Here is an 18,967-nt window from a genome sequence, read left to right as displayed (position 1 = left end):
AGCCCTGTGAGGCAAATTGTGATTTGTGATATTGGGCTTTATAAATAAAATTGATTGATTGATTGATTAGTGGCAGTTTACCTGTCATCTTCATTTCTGTTACTATCAACAGAAAACTTGTACTGGAACCCAGAGCAGCCTCCGCCCTCCACATGTATTCGTAGATACTCGCCCTTTTCCATGATTTCCCCTAGTCTCTGGATTAAAGGGGAGATAGGAGCATGATGAAAGAGGCGCAAAGCACAGCATAACAACTCAATACATTTTCGACAGTGGCTGCATGGCAATGTTTTTTTAACATTAAATGGTTCTGCTTGACTGCCTATAATTGGGTTTTAGATGTCAACAATTCGGACAAGTAACAATTCACACTTCGGTGAGTCAGAAGCCAATTACAGTTTCTGTGTCTTACAGTCAAATACCTCAGATGTAGGCCTAGAAGAACTTACACATATATGCCCACTAATCCCTGTACAGTAAGACTATGATCTGACATAATGGAGTCCCATTCTGTAGCTGCTTCACTGTCAACACTGGCACAGAGGTGGGGTTAATTAAATGTTTGAAGATTTACACAGATGTTAACACCGTCAACAAAATATCTTGACTAACTCTGACACTGATGTGGCATCATGTAAAGCAGTGGTTCCCAATTGGTGGGTCATGGTCCAAAAGTGGGTTGCAGGTCCATTATGAATAGACCGCAAGTTACTCTGAACGTGTCATGCTTGTAAAAAACACACTTTATTTTGAAGTACAGTGAATTTCCAGCACAGAGGTTTCATTTTGAAGTGCCATTTCCTGTTGTAGAGTGACAGACTAATGGAGAGCTACTTGACAGAAACAGCAAATTAGCTCGATGACATGGCCATACTTGTATGATGTAGTATAAGGGTTAAATACGTTAAACTGTGTGGACCTTTAACTATTGACCAAGGAGGAATCTGGACCCTGTGGCTGGACCAGTTGCGAACCACTTAAGTAAAGTTTTGGTCCTCCCTGTATGGCAATAGATTTGTTTCAGATGTATGTAAATGTGTGATCAATAAATATAAAACAACTTAAACAAATACAAAAAGGATTTGTAAGCTCACAAAAATATTGTGCAAAAATAAAACAGATCTGCAAATACACACATTTTAAAAATTAAAAAAGACTGAGTGCATAAAATATAAATCCATAAGCATAACACTAAGATTCACAAATAAAAACTGAATTCACAAAATGTTCAAAAGCTGTAAATGTTAGGAAGATATTCACAAATGCTTTTCATTTATTTGTACATGAATTAAATGTATTCACAGACATTTTTGTGGTATTAATTTGTGTATTTACAGACCCATTTTATATTTGCAAAATACTTTTATGGTTTCCTTTTTTTGTATTTGTGGAGGTGTTTTATATCTACAAATTACACATTTACACACATGTTGTCGACCTGTTCACTCAAATAATACTGAGACAAATCTATCTCCATATACCAGGCTTTCCATGCATGCATCGAAACTGCACACGCATCTTTTCATTAGCTTTTTCCTACATGAGAAGTGTGTGATGCCTAGTCATAGTATGAATCATAAGTATCTGCTGACCTTCACACATGACTCAGTGAGGCTCACTTTATCTTCGGGTTGGTCTGACACAGCTAGCTTCTCCTGGGATGAGGCACTGCTAAAGCGCTGAAGCCCCGCTGTGTAAAGGGCTGGATAGGGGTTTGGGGGAAGTCGGTGTAACTGCTGGGTCACATTGGGGTTAGTCAGAAGAGCAGATGCCCTGAAAAACATAGATGTTACGTTAAGATCAGGCAGCAGAGGTACATGTAATATTGCGAACCCTGGCGCTAGCTAGTTACCTAACGGTAGCGTTAGCGGCTAGCTTGCTAACTACCTGGCAAATATTCAACACAAAGCTCCTGTCTCAACTCAAACAGGTTGTTTACACGTTATTATCCGTATTTATATCTACAATATAAAATGTAACATTACCTAGCAAGGCTCAATACTTTTGCCTTTGACGCAGATATCATAGCTCCTCTCACGAATGACATCTTCCATAACAAACGTTGGTAAATTACACCCCCCAACGGATGACGAGACGCAGACCGCATTTTAATTGGCTGAAATGGTGGTCTGTCAAATAGATACGCCCACATTGGTGATACGATGATTTGATTCGTCAGTGTACCTGCCAATCATAAGGTATTTATTTCCCTAGATATGGGATGTTTTATACCTTGGTTTTGCCTCTCAGGCACAGCTCTTCTTAAAATATATGCCATCCTCAACAAGATACACCAGCCAAATGTTAATATTGGGGTTTATATTACAGAATATTGGGTTATTATGCTGGTTTTGATTTCAATCTGCCATTTATAACGCACGGGGCGGGGTCTTGATAGTGAGGGGATTTCCTGACAGGCTAAATTGAGGGCGGAATGTTCTTTGTATGCTAATAAATAGGCGTTATTTGGATCTCGTGATACAGCGAAATAAAAGGTGCTAGGCGGCTACGGCTCTCACTCCGGACACGCTTCAAAGGTACAGCTTGTTCATTGACAATGTATTATATCTACGTTTATTGTTAATCTACTAATAAGAAGACTGAGTATGTTTTTATGCTGTTTATCACATTGCCTTGTCGTCAACGAGTGTTTTTTTTGTCGTTTTGTTCAACTTTATTATCACTGCGACGCTCGGGACACTTGGGAGAAACAAAAAGTCATGATTTAGCACTTTCTGCTGACTGTCAGACTCGGCTGGTAACGCTCAAGTTAACTTTTCTGTTGCGTAATGGATATTTATCTGTTTTAGGGTCACGAACAAGGAAAGAAACATGGATGTACGGACTGGGTTCATCGTGTTGTTGTGCCTAATGGGATTCACCTGCGCCAACCCGGTGAAATTCCTTGACTGCGGTAAGTTTCACTCGAAACGTCTCAATATGCAGATTTGACGTTAACTCCTTATGTTGTATTTTAAATATGTGAAACGGCCAGTCGTTAATTGTGAGTAGGTTACGGTTTAAAGAGTAGTACACATGTTTAACTGATCCCAAAAGGGAGTGACTAGAGCCATTGTTGCAACACCTCAGCTTTCCCATGACAAGTCAGTGTGCTGTGAGAAAGGTCTACAGTCTCAAAGCCAATAGTATGTAATTTCTAAATACATTAAACAGAAATTTAACAGCTGCCTAAGTGTTACCTAAAACGTTTGAGTATCAAAATTGTTGGTAATCTTGTCGGTAGAGTTTTGATCCATCCCTTTAACAGATAACATCACCTGTCCTGAATACAATATATTCATCATATATACACACACATGTGCTCATATTTTAGGCTTCTCGGTGTTCAATTAGGACTTTCCAGTGATTTTTGTACAGCACTAATATAAATTTGCGACTTGGGGTTTTTTTTTTTTTTTTTTTTTTAAAGAGGTCAAAATTGAAGCTTTTCCTTTAAAATGTGAGTAGTGAGGTAATCCACTCCACTAATCCCAAAATTGATAATCTCAGTCACATTACTTTAGATTACATGCTTGCCCAGCAATGATATTATTAATTTTGCACTGTATTAAGACAAAAATATATGTATTTTATTAGTTCTTTTAGTTTGTAACTCTCTGTATCATTTATTTTATTGGCACAGTGTGAGTGTTGAGAGCCAGTTTCCTTGTATGCTTTAAGTACTTGGCCAATTAAGTTGATTTTGACTTTTTCCTTATGTTAATGTTTTTATAATAATAACTAACTACTAACTAAGACTAGTCTTGAAACAAGAGTCAAACATTAGGCATTGTTAGTTTAACCTTCTTTACACTGGAGGGAGTAATACAGTGATGACCCTGGAGGTTGTACATCATGTCCTTTTTTATGATGTATGTAAAGCAAGTCAAGTTGTCTGTGACGTGGCCTCTTCTAATGAAAATTTAAGATATTTAAACAAGTGATATGGCAGCAGCTTTAACATTTACCTTTTTTGAATGTCCCATCTTTTTTCTCTGCAGGCTCCTCTTCTGGCAAAGTGGCCTTAGTGGACATTAACCCATGTCCCAGTCAGCCATGCCAGCTACGCAAAGGACAGTCCTACAGTGTCAATGTGACATTCAACAGTGGTAAGGGGGTTTTATCGTTTTTAGAAATGCTAATCAGAACATAAATGCTTATATTTTAACTTTTGATCTCACGCACTGTATGTTTTATCTGTTGTAGCTGTGGAGAGCCAGACGAGCACAGCAGTGGTTCACGGTATTATCGCTGGAGTACCCATCCCGTTCCCCATTCCCATAGAAGATGGCTGCAAGTCTGGAATCCAGTGTCCCATCCAGAAGCAGCAGAAGTATAACTACATGACTGCGCTTCCTGTGAAGACTGAGTATCCTGCAGTAAGTAAAGCGTGGTACATTAGCAAAAATCCTCTTAAAAGCAGTTTCCTTTCAATGTGACCACATCACTTTTTGCATCTTTCACTTCCTCAATATTTCATTTGTGTACACAAAAGCTCACCTTCTTCAATTCTGACTCTTCTGCACTTCTAGATAAAGCTGGTTGTGGAGTGGGAACTGAGAGACGACCACAAACAAGATCTGTTCTGCATCAGGTTCCCAGTTCAGATTGTGAGCTAATCTCGCGGCAGTATGTCCGCACAAGTGTTTGTTTTTTTTAAAAGGGATTCAGCTTTGAGTAAAAATCTGAAGAATGTAAATGATTCTAATTAAGATCTCATTTTATTCATTCATCAAATTGATTTTTAAGATGTGTCTTTCACTAGTTTGCAAGACGTTGGCGCACTCACACATCTTGAATCCTGCAGAAATAAACGGCTGATCCTTGCTGTGACCTTCTAACAGTCAGTTTTAAGAGATGCGGATGTGAAACAATGCGGTTAATGTGTGAATGACCCTGACTCACATTCCACTACAGTGCAAATGTCTTGTCTCACTGGCTGCTATGTAGTCAGAAAAGGTATATACTGTGCTACTACTTCGCTAAAACTTTTTGTAATATTTCTTACTGACAATGTACTACTAGACATATGAAATTAGATATTGTAAAGAATTATGAAAATTCTAATAAAGAAAACTAATCTGTACCAGAGTTGCATCATGTGAATCTGATATACACAAACTTTTGATTAGTATTATTATTATTTTTAAAGTAAAATTTGTGTTAAAACGCCACTTCCAAAGCTTCACACGAGCTCATGAGGCCTTTTAGTAGCTCACGAAAATATTAATACAGTAGGCCTATATCTCAGGATTTTGTTAATTTCTATAAAGAAAACGAAATATTGTTTCAAAGTTTAGATTATTGTTCAAGATGTAAACTTAAAAAATCTCCCAGGATAAGGACACGGTGAAGACCTCAACACAAGCTGTAGTCACAGACCCTTCAGCCTCATCCTGCATTTAAAAAGTATATAGTTGAGAGACAACCAAAGAGCTAATAGAACAATAGCCAAGCATCAGGGAGAAGAAAACCCTTAAGTTGTCAATGAAGCCTATTAATTGTAAATGATTGTTAAAAAACAAAAACACGGAGAATTGAATAAAATGTTCCCCAAAAAAAAAATCATTATGTCCAATGCAATATTCACAGGAAACAATCTGCTCAAAAAAGTTCACTCATTATACACAAGCTCCCTCCTGTTTGGGTTAATTGTACATTTTCAGATGTTCTGTACTGTTATGCATTAAAGCTAAAATATGAAATATCCATAAAATGTCACTTATAGGTCATCTGTTTATTCATTGATTGAAAAATGGTCACTTAAGGGAAAAGGCTTGGGACTGATTTGCCAAATGACCATTTTTAACTTACCCTATCAATGTGTCAGACAGTTGTTGACACACTCTGCATATCGTAGGCAAATTTGAATAGATGTAGCCAAGGTCAGCACTTCACACTACAGTGACTCGCTAAGCAGTGGTGAGGAAACCACTTCTCCTTTTTTTTTCTTTTTTTTTTTTTTCTCTCAATGTAAGTTTGCCTTGTAGATTGTTCATGGGTAAAAAATGAAGACAAATGTAATTCTGAGAATTTATTGGTCTGAGCAAAGGCCAGCAGCAAGTAATGACAGTATGAATGCAAGGGAACACGTTTTCTTAAAATAGATTTCATAATACTGAATTAGGATCATTATCAGGTCACATAAAGCAGCCCTAGAAGTCTTCATTGAATATAAACACGAACCAAAGGTTTGAAGACCACAACAATATATATATTTGTGTATATAAACCTCCACAAGGATAGCGTCTTTACTTTCACAGCAAAAGCTCAAAATGCAAGCTTGAGTTGCAATGCAGTATGGAGGGGAAAAAAAATATCCAAACACAATTTAAATTGGTATTGTATACAGTGCCAGCTATTGAGACTATTCATGGTTTTCAATAGTTTCTGACCCATTTATCCATGTGAAGTGTCAGCCCCACAAAATACCATTTGTCTCTGTCAATATAAAAAAATTCCAGGAGTTATTTTTTGTACTTTTCTAACCAAAAGTCCGTCATTAAGGCAGTGTATATATGAGTGGAAAGACTATAGCTTTGGCTCTTTCACTGAGACACCTGCTGAATAAGAACATATTGGGTATATCTGAGCAGATATCAGGTCACAGCTTTAGTGCAAGCAGGGCAGAAGGGGAAGCCGGATCAATAACTTGCTGCTTCTTTCTCAAATCATTTTGATCAGTACAAAAAGGTGCAGAAGTCTCAAACGCTGTGCACACTTACAAATTTGTATTCTGTGGAAGCTTTCTACAGAAAAGTCAACACCACAATGTTGCAACAGACCCCATTTAGCCAATCCGCAGCAGTCACTAAAGTTAAGTAACTAACATGAAGTCATTCAATGATATGAACGTCAGAACAAAGCAGAGTTGATAGGGCAGGGTACCCCTTATTGTAGTGGTAGCTAGGCAGGTGGACGTCACATAGTAGGCTATAATATTTGACCAGACTTGGTTATTATTGGCTCATATTCAAATACACCCACATCATCAACCTCTCTTCCGCTTTAAGCAGCATCTTGGTCCTTTTTATTGTCCGTTTTGCTTCAGCCTCTCCAGCCGCTGGAGCAAAGCGTTCCCGAAGGCTTCTCTGTAACCTGGACTCAGTGTGTCCAGAAGCGAGTAAACAGTCTCATGATACTGGGTGCTCAAATCCTCATCCACTTGATCGAAGGCATAGCCCACCACCTGTTTGGTAGAGTTGATAACCGTAAAACATGCATACAATGACTAATCAAACAAGAAATTAATGTCTCACTTTTAGTGCATCTTACCCTCAGTCCTGCCTCTGTGAGCTCCAGACAGTACCGGTTCCCCTCTCTTGTTTCCACGTTGATGTAGGCCACATCCGACGCGCTGCTGAGACTTTGTGACACGTGCATTTCGGCAACGGCAAATAGTACGTCATTGACCACTGCTTCTGCCTCCAATCTCATGTCCTTGACGTCACCGAGCACAACACAGTCCTCATCAAATGAAGAAACGATGGCTTCCTCAGGCTGGCAGTCTATCTCCATCCCCTGTAACAGAACAACAGCGTTATCGACTGACTCAGCTGAAACCCAGATGTTACTGTGTGCAATAAAACCTGCTGACTGGCACAATGATAGAAAGAGGTCTCCATGTCCTCAATCACCAAACGCACTTCAAAAACCCTGCAGTTAACTGGGACTGAGTCAGAACATGCAGCTCTCTACTGGCATGGCAACAAGCTACATGAACTCAACACTCCCGTTAAGTGTTATCTGTAATGACACAGTAGTCTTTTAAACTACACCTGTAACATCTGGTCATAAACCTTTAAAACATATGATAAAGCTTTGTACAGCTTTAAAGGAGCAGTGAGTAGGATTTGGTGGCATCTAGTGGTGAGGGCTGCAGATTGCAGCCAGCTGACACTTCTCCCATGTGCAAAGCTTGAACTCCTGGTTAAGATTCCTTTAGTATTCATTGTTCCGGAGGTTTTAACTAGGAGCTGAATTATCAGCAAGTGTCATGTTACAAATCAGCATTTCTCCGATGTTCGACTCATCATAGACGGGCTGTCCCACTAAATTCTCCACACTGGACCTTTAAGCAGCATAACATCACAGGGCCGTGATTCAGCTGTAGTGATGTTTATCTCATTTCCATGAAGCCCATTCTCTGAAGAAAAACAGAGAAGTCAAATAAACATGCATCTGCTGGTTCTGTGACCTTCTTAAAAATATATTTCACATCTTTTCTGAGTAGTTCATTGTGTGAGGAAAGTATAAACTATGTTTTAGAGGAACTTAAGGACTATTCTGGATGCACTTAAATATTTGAGTTACTTCCTGGACTAAATATAGTTGCACCAGAAACACAAGCATCAGAGATGAATCGGTATTTCCCAAGCAGTTATTAGTAAGGGAAAACTTTCAAAGACTCTTCCTTCTTTCATATTGGTTTAGCTGTAATATATCAGAGCACCGAATCTCGAAAGAGTCCAGTGTGTTCCCAGAGACGCAGACTAATGTTGTCTCCAGTGCTTCCTAATGCTGAGTTGGCTCAGTTTTTTTCCGTTTCATCTCACAAATGCTCCAAGCAATAACAAGCTTATGGCAGAGCACACTGCTTTAGTAAGGTGAACTGCAGTTGTTGCCATATATAATCCAAGTCATGTGGTACAGTGCTGCACAGAGCACCTGCAAGATTTTGGTGTTGAAGGCTGCTAAATGCTGACTAATCGATGGTGGCTCATGTAATCCACAAAAATAAACAACACCTGTTCCATGTCTACATGTCTGCTCTCTATCCTCCTTAGCACTGGTGGATTTTTGTTAAACAAGTTGAATCTTGTTTTGTCCCATGTCAAGGAACATTATGTTATGCATTCCTAAATGAGCCCTTTTCCTGCAGGACAGCTGTAACCTGTTGCTTTGCATCGAGCTGCGTCATCCTTGATTCCCTTGGCTGGGTGCCTTTATGGGCAATGCCACTGATTGTGAAACATGAAGCAATCTTTACTTAACCTGTTCCCTCGGCCTTGTTGACATCTATCTGGATTTTACAGGAAAAAAACAGTGAGTCTGCCTTTTTTATGGGAGGAGAAAGTAGTATTATGGTTTGTTCTTTTGAGATTCTTTATTAACCCAGTAAAGCAGATAAGAATATAGGTATAACAGACATTTGACATTTGTTTCATTAGACTGAATTGACATATTAAACAATAGTTAAAAACCTACTGGCACTTATGCCCACATTCATTAGGGAAGAAAGTATTGGATCCTTCACTTAAGCTGAGTAAAAGCAGCAATACCACATTGAAATGATAATTGATTACAAGCACAAGCATTTAAAATGTCACATTAGTAAAACTACTTTAATATTATCATCAAGCTGTGCTGCTGTAATTTATAGGCAAATGCCCCTGCGAGCGGTATCTAGTTATATATTACTGGGTTATTATCACTGTTGCATTAATGAGCATGTGGCGTTTTATTGTTGCTGGTCAGGTGGAGCTGATGTTACATTTTTTATGCAGACTAGAGTAGTTTAACTTGGAGATGTGCATGATATTTTAAAAGATAATAATAGCTTTGTTTTGGGTGTAAAATCTTAATTTTGAAGGTTACTAGTAATAATGGATGTCAAATTAATGCAGTGGAGTAAAAAGCACAATATGTCCCCTGTAATTAGTATAAGCTTTGTACTGAAATGAACATAGTTGTTTTCTAGTTGTATTATACTGGTATTACAACCTCCCACAGCCCCATAAACCATGTAATGTTAATAATGTTAACTGATTCATTTATACAATTAAAATCATCAACATCACAGCGACATTTTAGGGTCTGCAAGAAGCATTTTTCTGTATCTATCTGAAGCCAAATAGGCTCAATCTGGTTACTGATACAGACATCATAGATAATATTTACTCAATGTGGTAATTCATATAGTTAGCCTGACTGAGCTACTGTAGCTAACTTAGGTGGCTTTTTACTAGTTTAGTACGGTAAAATAAGGTACAATGAGTCATGCAGTGGTTGACGATAGCAAAACTCCTGACTTTTCTGTGGGCCATCATCGTCTTTAACCAAACTGCGTTCATTTTTCTCACCTCCTCGCTGGTTGTGTTCTTCCGGCTTGTTGAAGCTTCCAGCCCACTCTGAGCTCTCCGTGCACGGAGCTCAGTCCAATGAGCGTCACCTTACGTAAGACAGGAAACTCTCGAGCCTCAGATTTTTCGATAACCAGAGAGTTAAGTCACATTTACACAGGCTCTGTCTCTAATTTAGCTGCTTAGTTCCTAAATAATGACCTAGAAGAAATGTTGACCCAGTGCGCGTCCCGTGGTCCACACAGTTCCGCCATGTTGTGACGTCACTGTCTAATCCCACCCGAGTGTGTCGGTTCAATTGGTGCGGAGTCATGAAAGTGTTTGTAAACAACTCAGACATAAGGTAACTTAACAGCAGCGCTTATACCTCCAACAATGTTCGTTTACGTACGCGTGTGTGCATGTCGAGCTGGTGTGTGAATGTAAAGTGTTTTTTGGTCAGTGTACACCTCACGTGCGAGGGTAGTTAAGTTTGAAAATGTTGGGTTTTAGGGTTAGCTAGCCGTCTAGCAAGCATGCACCGCTACTGCCTTAGCATGACGTTAGCCGGCTATGCTAATGTTGCCTCACTCTGCAGGCAGCAGACTAGCTAACGTAGCTAGCCGGCTAGTTAGCTTAATGACATGCCTTTGTCTAGCTAGCGTTGCTACCGTCTCTTGACTACGATGACAGCTCTGTGTGAGTAAATATAGCTAAGGGTAGCTACTGACTAGCTAGTCTGTGACATGCTAACAGTTATTTCGCAAGTGCGTTTGGCTTGTTTACTACAGGCTAATGACACTAACGTTATCTGGACATTTTGTCTTGCACTGTATTATAACGCTACTCAGCAATTTAAACCTATGTATGCTTTAAACTGACGTATTGGTGGAGCTTGTTGTTTTCGGTTGTGTTGTAAACATTTTGTGTAAAGTGTGACATTACAAAAGAGGGGAACCATATGTGTGTCTCTCCATAGGCGACGCAAACTGGAGTCGGACCAATTCCCGCACATATCCCTGAGTGTCAACACATCCTCCAAAGTGTCCCTAATCCTGGGATGTGAAGGGTGTTTGAGCTCACGATTCCTCAATGTCTTTAAGTCGACAGGATGACACAACTGCTACACCAGTGATTAATTCATAGCTGTCTCAGTAGCCATAGCATTCCGGTTGCAGAGCCTCGAGATCCATTTCATCACCTGTGTACTGTTTACCTACTGAGTTAAGATGCCTTGGCCGTTTTCGGAGTCCATCAAGAAGCGGGCCTGCAGGTACCTCCTGCATCGGTACCTTGGCAACTTCCTGCAGGAGAAGCTGAGCTTGGATCAGCTCAGTTTAGACCTCTACCAAGGAACTGGATCACTTGCACAAGTGCCACTGGATAAATGGGTATGTGTAGAGCTACATTTGTGGCAGGAAATACAACAGATGGATTTATTTGATTTAAACACATAATTTGCATAAACAAAGAGAAGCTTCAGCTTGATTTTTTTGTTCTACAGTCACTCAATGAGCTCCTAGAGACGGCAGATGCCCCTTTTGAGGTCATCGCGGGGTTTATCCAAACAATTTCTCTGACAGTCCCATGGGCAGCCCTACTGCATGAAAACTGTGCCCTTGAGATCAAGGGCTTGGAGATGGTGCTCAGACCAAGACCAAGAGTGGGTAAGGACCCATCTTTGAAAAAGGTTTTAGATAGATGGAAATGTCTTGTCATTTTGTAACATATTAACAAGTTGACAAATGATTTTACTGAAAAGTAAATGACTGTGTCACCGCTGTATGTTCTTCTAGCATCTGGCTCTGAGCCCATGTACTGGTCCAGTTTCATGACGAGCAGCATGCAGCTTGCCAAAGAATGTCTCAGCCAGAAACTCACCGATGATATGGGAGAGAGCTTCCAGCCTTTTGAGGGATTAGAGAAGTTTGCCGAAACGATAGAGACAGGTATGTTATGTCTACACTGCTTGGCAACATTTAAAAAAGGTTTATCAGTCTTGTATTCTGTAAAGTGACTTCTATTTATTTACTATCTTGCAGTTTTGAGAAGAGTCAGAGTGACTTTTTTGGATACCGTTCTCAGAGTCGAACACATTCCAGAGAATTCTAAAACTGGAATTGCCCTTGAGATTCGAATCAAAAAGTAAGTGTGGACAGTCAAAAGGAAACCAGGCGGTTTCCAAAGTATTCTACATATTTTTCAACATCAGAATCTAGTTAAAAGCCTTGAACCATTATCAATTTACTTTCTCAAATCTGAAATCTATCATCAGTCAGAAAGGAAGAGACATTGATCAGGGGGAGGATATTTTTTTAAAGAATCAGTTGTGGATAGTAAAAAAAGCTGCAGCTAAATGTATGTGGTACATGTGATGCATTAGTTTTCGCTGTCATACTGCAGGTTCTTGTTGGGCTCATTGTGCTCTGTGGTTACTTTCAGGATTGTTTACTGCGATGAAACGGGCGAGGAGAGTTCAAGTGTGAATGTGCATCAGCCAACCACATTTGCACATAAAAACCTGCAGATGGAAGGCATTACCGTATTTTGGGATGAGTTTTCAGATGTGTCCCGTGCTGGTTGTAAATCTTCATCCACTCCAACGGTTGGTGCAGCAGTTATTTGAAATCTGGCTTAAAAGTGTATGTATATGCTAGCCTTTGAATATATATATATCTTATTTTGCAGGAAACTGAGCCAAAGCTCTCCCCAAGCTGGAATCCCAAAATAATATGTGAGCCTCATCCCCAGTTTACAGAGCCTGTATCCTCTTCAACACCCTTTGAACCTGTGCAGGTTGGGAGCCTCGGTGGTAAAATTGAGCTCTCCCTCACTCTGAAAAACAACTTGGCTATGCCTGGAGCAAAGGTAAACAAAGCATGTCCTAAAAACAAAATATTATAAGAAACAAAAACTTAATTATTTAAGCAATATTATAAACTGTGGGTTATTGCCATTAACTGGGTGTTTTACATACTTTGCTTTCAGCTGGAGGTTGTTGGACATATTGATACACTTATTATCCTGCTATCCCCACGGCAAGTTCATCTTCTTCTTGACTTGTGTGGAGCTTTCTCTGGTGGAGGTGAGCACCACTCTGTTCATAGAGAGCATTTGGGATCAAACTAATAATTATGTCGTTGAATGAGTCACTTAGAAGTAGAGTGAATAAAGTATTTTGTATTCTTTGTGTGAAGGTGCACAAGAATGGGCTAAAGATAGAAAGAGCCGACCCATACAGCAAGAGGATGAGTATCGGCTTCATATGGAACTGAATCGCTGTCTGAAGAAGGATACCGCTGTGCCAGGAGCAGACCCCGACCTCTTTGAGAGCCAGACCACCAGAACCGTGTCTAGTCGAGGTTGGACTGAAACACTGTTCCCCTAACCTCTGACCCTTCATAGAAACCAGATATCATGGTTGCATCTATCTAATGAAATGTGTTATTTCTTTGTCCTGTATGTATTTTTAAACCCATCTGTGGTGGGTGTAGATGATGTGTTCTTCTCCATGGCGGACATGGACATGTCTCACAGCCTGTCATCCCTTCCTCCTCTGGGTGAACCACCCACCGTTGACTTGGATTTGTCACTCAACAGCAACTACTCGGCCTCACCAGGAGAATCTCCCTCTGGAAATGCAACAGTATGTCTTCACCTCTTTGAGTACAGTCATAAAGATACATTAAATGTAACTGAGCGTTAGGATTCTCAGTGGTCTGGTTTCTCAATTACATTCTGAATTAGATCCTCAGCAAATTGCAGTACCATGTAACTGAATCCCTACACCGACAAAATTAGAAGATATACACATTATTATTTTCAGTGTGGGTGACTTAGTTTGTGTGGTAAAATCTTTCTAAATGAACTTCTGTTGTTACATTTTCTGTAGGCTCTGTGGGAGGATTACATGGACGTACCACGACAAAGAGAGAAGCAGACTAACGAAACTCCTGTCCAGTCGCGGGATCCACAACTGCCTCAAAAATTACTGAGGCAGACGTGTAAGTATGACAATATTTCAGTGTATTTTTACATACTTTATACACATTAAAGTGTAAACAGATCCCCCTCCACCAAGCTGTGTTTTTGTTGGCACTGCCGTTGCAGAGCCTAGCAACTACCAACAACAGAGTACACAATGTATTTTTGTTGTCCACAGTTACTTCAGTTGTTCCACCATCAACCACTTCTGCTGCTGGGAATACTAACTGCAAAGAACTCACTGATACTTTTTGGTAACTGGGAATAGCGACCAGGGAAAACAAAAGTGCTGTCCTCCTGTCCTTGCACAATACCTGACACACTTACTTTGTAAATCGTAATGTAAATTGTAAATCTTCGTAAATTGAGCCCTCGTCTTCCTGGGATCATACCTGGTGGCAGACAGAATTGCTCTGTGAAAGTGAGGCTTGTAGCGAACCAATCTAAACACTGACAGTGTCATTCTACAGCCATGCCCTTGTGCAATCAACACTTACTTCATTATGATAAACAAAAAACATGTCTACCTCCACTTTAAACTGTTAAATAATAGTCTCTCTGTGGCCGTGTGCTAAAGGGAGGTAAAGTTGTTGGCATGTTTTCATTCCAAGCAAAGATAACATCAGCATATCTTCCTGATTAGATCTCTGTTTAGGCTGTAGAAATGGTGAAGGTCTTGTCTCTATGAAAACCTACCAGCACTCAGTGCACACGGTTATCATTACACCACAGTGAAAACAAAGTATCTGTATTTATATCTGCTATCATTGTATTTCAGCCCATCCATCCAAAACCCACGGCGATGAGTCGAGGCCAGAGCTGGTGTTGAGGTTAACACTCAGTAGCCTGGCTATCTCAGTCCTCCACATCGACCCGCTGCCACCACCAGATTCCGCTCCCAGTCCCCTCGGCCCCATGGCTGCACACTTCTTCAGCATGGTGGGCCCGGGCCACCTCGCCCCAGCTGCTTTCCTTCAGTCTCGGACGGTGTTTAACCAGGCCTGCCCCCATGACCATCTCAGGTGCACTGCACTTTTTTTCTACTTCTGTTTCTGCAATATTATACTTGATTTGTCATTTAATTGTTTTATGTCTGTCTGTTCTGGGCTTATATTTGCAGATTTGTGGGCCAAGGCCTGAAGATCAACTATGAGCACTGTCAGGGATCCAGCCTGCGGACTTTCAGCACTGACGTCTCCCTCAACCAGATGGAGTTTCTTGAGTGCCTGTTCCCCTCTGAGGCCGTCATTGGCGGCTCCCAAAGAGGCATTCAGTACACTGAGGTTAGAGTTTCAAGCCTGAGCTAAGCACATTTTGCACTGCACTGAGCTTTGGTTGGATAAACACATTCAAGTACGCCTGAAAGTTGCAGCTGGCATGACCCCAAGAGTGTTTCTCACTAGTTTCTCTGTCACACCTCAGCTCCTGACATTTGACACCACAGCCAGTGCTGATGCACCGCTTACCACCTGCCTTCACCTGCTTTACAAACAGGCTGAGCGCAGAGGCCCTCAGGTAACTGCGTTTATTAGTTGGACTGAAACAGCAGCACTAACATTTAACACTCAAACACATTGTCAGGCTTCTGCTCAATTAATCTTTTGGCTCTCTGTGCAGGGCGGCCAGGTTCGCCTTAGCACTATTCCCAGGAAAGCAGAGATCCAGGTGGAGCTGGGCCCCGTGCGCTCTGAGCTCGACATCAGCATCGTTGACCGTCTAAACTCGTTGCTTCAACCTCAGAAGCTGGCCACCACAGAGTTGATGGCCTCCCACATGTACACATCCTATAATAAACACGTCAGCCTGGTAAGGGCGTCTAACTACTTTTATTCATATTTCTAAATATTCTTTATCTCAGATGTCTCAGTGATGATTAATGCAGCCTAGAAAATAATTGTCACAACTGATGATATAAGTCTTCTCTGTCTTAGATTAAAACGGTGAATTAGTTGCGTGTGTTTAGGCTCTATAATTGTGTAATTCCTTGTCTCTTTAATCTAATTTCACAGCATAAGGCCTTCACAGAGGTTTTCCTTGATGACAGCCATACTCCCACCAACTGTCATGTAACGCTGACCGTGAACGCCCCATTGCTGGGCCTTGCAATCCGCTTCCCCATTCCTGACTTACGCTCAGATCAGGAGAGGGGCCCTTGGTTCAAAAAGTCCCTGCAGAAGGAAGTACTCTACCTGGAGCTGGAAGACCTGGAAGTCAAAACAGAGTTCATGGGTGGCAGCTCCCCTGACCAAACCAAAATGGAGCTCACTTTCAGGGGGCTCATTGGTATGTGGTTGAAAAGAAAAAACCTAAAGCTCCATCTAAAGATGGTTTTATCAGAGGAATCACTCTGTAACTGCTTTTCTATTTTCTTGCTTTGCACAGGGAAGTTTCAGGAGGAGCCGGATCAACCAGCTGCCCGGTTCCTCAGAGTGTCCCACACCATGGATGGAGACATGTCAACATCTGAGAGTGTGAAATTTGACTGGCCGAGGTAAGTTATAATCGAACCAACCTTAAACTGATCTGTCCATTCAGGGGCACCTCTCAGTGACATTAAATCTCTCCGGGCAGGATTGTGCTAAAGATGAACCCCACTGCAGTCCACTCAATCCTCGAGCGGGTGACGGCTGAAGATGATGAGGGGGCTGAGGACCACTCCCTCGAAGAGGAAGAGGAGGAAGGGGCTGCCCATTCACTGAAGGATGTGTGTGACTTTGGGAAACCAGAGCCATCACCTTTTTCATCACGAAGGGTCATGTATGAGAATGAAGAGGTAGGTTCATTCTTTAAAAAATCTTGCGCTTAAATTCCAAAGAGACGCCGTTGCAATGTGCACGTGTTCCTGAGTGCCTATTTTTTTAGGGCGCGACAGCTGTGCCTTGAGATAAACAGAGTTCAACTTTTGGAACGCAGCAGCACACACTGCATGATAAATATGGAGAAGAGGTTAAACATTTTAGTGCACAGCTGCCCGAGATTTACATCTGTTCTTATAAACAGCAACTGTAAGAAGATCAGCTCTGCACTCAGGATTTCAGGAAAATAGGCTATGGTACAGTGCTTGTTAAGGTTGCTTAGCAACCTCAGACGCAACCTGCCCCTGCACTCTTGTAAGCTGGCACAGAAAAGGCACAAGAGTAGCACCCCGCATTTTCCAGGCGGTTCAAGATGTGGCATGTGTAAGGCCCCTAAGGAAATTTCTTAAAATTTGACACAAACGTTCACTTAGACTGAAGAATAATCTGATAAGAATTTGGTGGTTGAAGGTCAAAGGTCAGTGTGACCTCACAAAGCATGTTTTTGGCTGTAACTCAAGAGTTCTTAAGCTAATTACGACAAAACTTCACATAAATGTCAAATAGGACATCTTATATCCAAAAAGTCAAAGGTCAACTTCAGTGTGACATGATGTTCTGCATAAAACACTTTTCTGGACATGACTCAACATCATATCTCAGGAACAGAAGGGGAGACATTTGGTCAGATACTGAACTGGTGACACTAATCTTGGTTTCCCACCTTTAAACTGTGCTGATTGTATAGATCCTCTGTGCTGCCTGGGGGGAAGACATGGATGTAAACTGTAAGAGAAACTTGACTTGAACACCACAAACTTTTAGTTACACTAAAAAAATATTGCAGCACACATATTTCCTTATATTTGAAAAAGGTCCAGTGTGTAGGATTTAGTAGCATCTAGTGGTGAGGTTGCAGAACTGAAACTTCTCCTGTGTGCTGAGCGTGTCAAAGAGACAGAAAAAATAGAGTCTGAATTACCGCAGAAGCCGACGCTTGAAGCTTCATACTCTTCATCTGATTGAGCTTGAATTTGCGTATTTAAAGAATTGTTGTTTCAGTTATGATGATGGCATTGGTCCAGAGCAGGTGTGTTTAGTGCAGGCGGATGCATTTGCATTCAGGAGCGAGGGTGTCCTCTGGTTGATATATTTTAATATATGATGGATGCATCACTATGTAAACAGCAACATGAGCACTTCTTTGCATGCCTAACCTGTCGAGAGCAGGTGGTGAGGAGCCTAAGTTTAGAAAGTCTTTTTTTATTTTTGATTCCAGATGGTCATCCCTGGTGATGTTGCTGAGATGACAGAATTCCAGGAAAAAACGATGAACAACTCTCGCTTCGTCCTTGAGCTGTGTTTCCCCAATGTGCAGTTAGTGCTTCCCACCAAGGCGTTTTATGAAAAACTGCATAACAGGTACGGAATTTGTGATATGAAACAAAATGGCAGGACAAGTTTGTTAAAGCTTGAGTCATACAGTGGGACAGTGCAGCAGTAAACTTATGAAACTTTGTCACGTGTATGTATGTGTTTTGTAAGAGCTAAAAATCAGCAGGTAATCATTTTTTGCCGACATCCTTTATACCAATATTTTCATTTCAGGCTGTTACGAATGTCATTTTAAAGCCTCTATCTGCAGATACCAATGACATGCCGATATTATCATTCATCCCTACATTTAAAGGGCCAGTGTGTAAAATGGGTTGAAAACAGTGACATCAGTGGTCAAATTCTAGATTGCAGGGCTCACTCGCTCACCCCTCCCGTCGGGTAAATGACGGTGGCCTCGTAGGGACAAAAAGCCTTGCCACACGAGTTTTTCAGGAGTAGGTCTATCTAGCGACGAGGTGAATATTTATTTAGAAATCTAAACCATGTTACGATATTGTAATGAATCCCTCACGAGCAGGAGACCAGAGGAGCGTTGGGGGAAAAAGGCCAGTTTATTTGAGCACTCCAAAAACTCCAGTAACACTCCAGGGGGTAAAAGACTCCGTCCCAAACTCTGACTCTTCTAGCATAACACACACACTTCATACACACATACTCGTTTACCATACCGAGTGGGGACCCCCTCCCCTCTCTGCTCCACCAATCTCCAGCCCGCACACTGACTGACAG

At 41.1% G+C, this 18,967-nt stretch overlaps 4 protein-coding genes across 4 annotated transcripts in view; 2 read left to right on the top strand and 2 right to left on the bottom strand.

Annotated features, from left to right (window-relative positions):
- The window catches only part of isca2 (iron-sulfur cluster assembly 2), a 3,045-nt gene extending 930 nt beyond the window's left edge, over positions 1-2,115 (bottom strand). Inside the window, exons 1-3 of the mRNA XM_050061026.1 lie at positions 1,986-2,115; positions 1,593-1,773; positions 82-197 (exon numbers count right to left, since the gene is read on the bottom strand). Coding sequence (XP_049916983.1) covers positions 82-197; positions 1,593-1,773; positions 1,986-2,107 — 419 coding nt within the window. The 5' untranslated portion in view covers positions 2,108-2,115. The remainder of the gene's footprint in view (positions 1-81; positions 198-1,592; positions 1,774-1,985) is intronic.
- Positions 2,116-2,399: 284 nt separating this feature from the next.
- Positions 2,400-5,086, top strand: LOC126400396 (NPC intracellular cholesterol transporter 2-like). The gene is made up of 5 exons (XM_050061027.1): positions 2,400-2,537; positions 2,811-2,914; positions 4,002-4,109; positions 4,207-4,379; positions 4,533-5,086. The coding sequence occupies exons 2-5, from the start codon at positions 2,833-2,835 to the stop codon at positions 4,617-4,619; spliced, it is 450 nt and encodes a 149-aa protein (XP_049916984.1). The 5' UTR covers positions 2,400-2,537; positions 2,811-2,832; the 3' UTR covers positions 4,620-5,086.
- A 935-nt stretch (positions 5,087-6,021) lies between these two features.
- On the bottom strand, positions 6,022-10,332 carry gskip (gsk3b interacting protein). Its single transcript, XM_050061028.1, has 3 exons — positions 10,083-10,332; positions 7,276-7,521; positions 6,022-7,189 (listed from the first exon to the last, which is right to left on the bottom strand). Exons 2-3 carry the CDS (start codon positions 7,516-7,518, stop codon positions 7,031-7,033), a joined length of 402 nt encoding a protein of 133 aa, XP_049916985.1. The 5' UTR covers positions 7,519-7,521; positions 10,083-10,332; the 3' UTR covers positions 6,022-7,030.
- LOC126400394 (autophagy-related protein 2 homolog B-like) overlaps positions 10,290-18,967 on the top strand; it is an 18,975-nt gene continuing 10,297 nt past the window's right edge. The window contains exons 1-19 of the mRNA XM_050061025.1: positions 10,290-10,425; positions 11,041-11,452; positions 11,566-11,728; positions 11,858-12,010; positions 12,104-12,206; positions 12,504-12,666; positions 12,750-12,929; positions 13,050-13,146; positions 13,259-13,423; positions 13,556-13,707; positions 13,954-14,065; positions 14,824-15,067; positions 15,166-15,328; positions 15,468-15,560; positions 15,663-15,851; positions 16,055-16,328; positions 16,428-16,536; positions 16,617-16,818; positions 18,120-18,262. Coding sequence (XP_049916982.1) covers positions 11,291-11,452; positions 11,566-11,728; positions 11,858-12,010; positions 12,104-12,206; positions 12,504-12,666; positions 12,750-12,929; positions 13,050-13,146; positions 13,259-13,423; positions 13,556-13,707; positions 13,954-14,065; positions 14,824-15,067; positions 15,166-15,328; positions 15,468-15,560; positions 15,663-15,851; positions 16,055-16,328; positions 16,428-16,536; positions 16,617-16,818; positions 18,120-18,262 — 2,867 coding nt within the window. The 5' untranslated portion in view covers positions 10,290-10,425; positions 11,041-11,290. The remainder of the gene's footprint in view (positions 10,426-11,040; positions 11,453-11,565; positions 11,729-11,857; positions 12,011-12,103; positions 12,207-12,503; positions 12,667-12,749; positions 12,930-13,049; positions 13,147-13,258; positions 13,424-13,555; positions 13,708-13,953; positions 14,066-14,823; positions 15,068-15,165; positions 15,329-15,467; positions 15,561-15,662; positions 15,852-16,054; positions 16,329-16,427; positions 16,537-16,616; positions 16,819-18,119; positions 18,263-18,967) is intronic.

The sequence above is a fragment of the Epinephelus moara genome, chromosome 14 (genome assembly GCF_006386435.1).
Source record: "Epinephelus moara isolate mb chromosome 14, YSFRI_EMoa_1.0, whole genome shotgun sequence".
Lineage (NCBI taxonomy): Eukaryota > Metazoa > Chordata > Actinopteri > Perciformes > Serranidae > Epinephelus > Epinephelus moara.
Note: the sequence above shows the minus strand (reverse complement) of the source record. Positions and strands in the feature narration are given on the sequence as shown.

What these genes read in the sequence shown, in the direction of transcription:
- LOC126400396 (XM_050061027.1), top strand. Translation starts at nt 2,833, where the DNA reads ATGGATGTACGGACTGGGTTCATCGTGTTGTTGTGCCTAATGGGATTC. An exon ending in CAATGTGACATTCAACAGTG is followed by an intron (nt 4,110 to 4,206) that starts GTAAGGGGGTTT and finishes TATCTGTTGTAG; the next exon opens with CTGTGGAGAGCCAGACGAGC. An exon ending in TGAAGACTGAGTATCCTGCA is followed by an intron (nt 4,380 to 4,532) that starts GTAAGTAAAGCG and finishes CTGCACTTCTAG; the next exon opens with ATAAAGCTGGTTGTGGAGTG.
- gskip (XM_050061028.1), bottom strand. Translation starts at nt 7,518, where the DNA reads ATGGAGATAGACTGCCAGCCTGAGGAAGCCATCGTTTCTTCATTTGAT. An exon ending in TCACAGAGGCAGGACTGAGG is followed by an intron (nt 7,190 to 7,275) that starts GTAAGATGCACT and finishes TCTACCAAACAG; the next exon opens with GTGGTGGGCTATGCCTTCGA.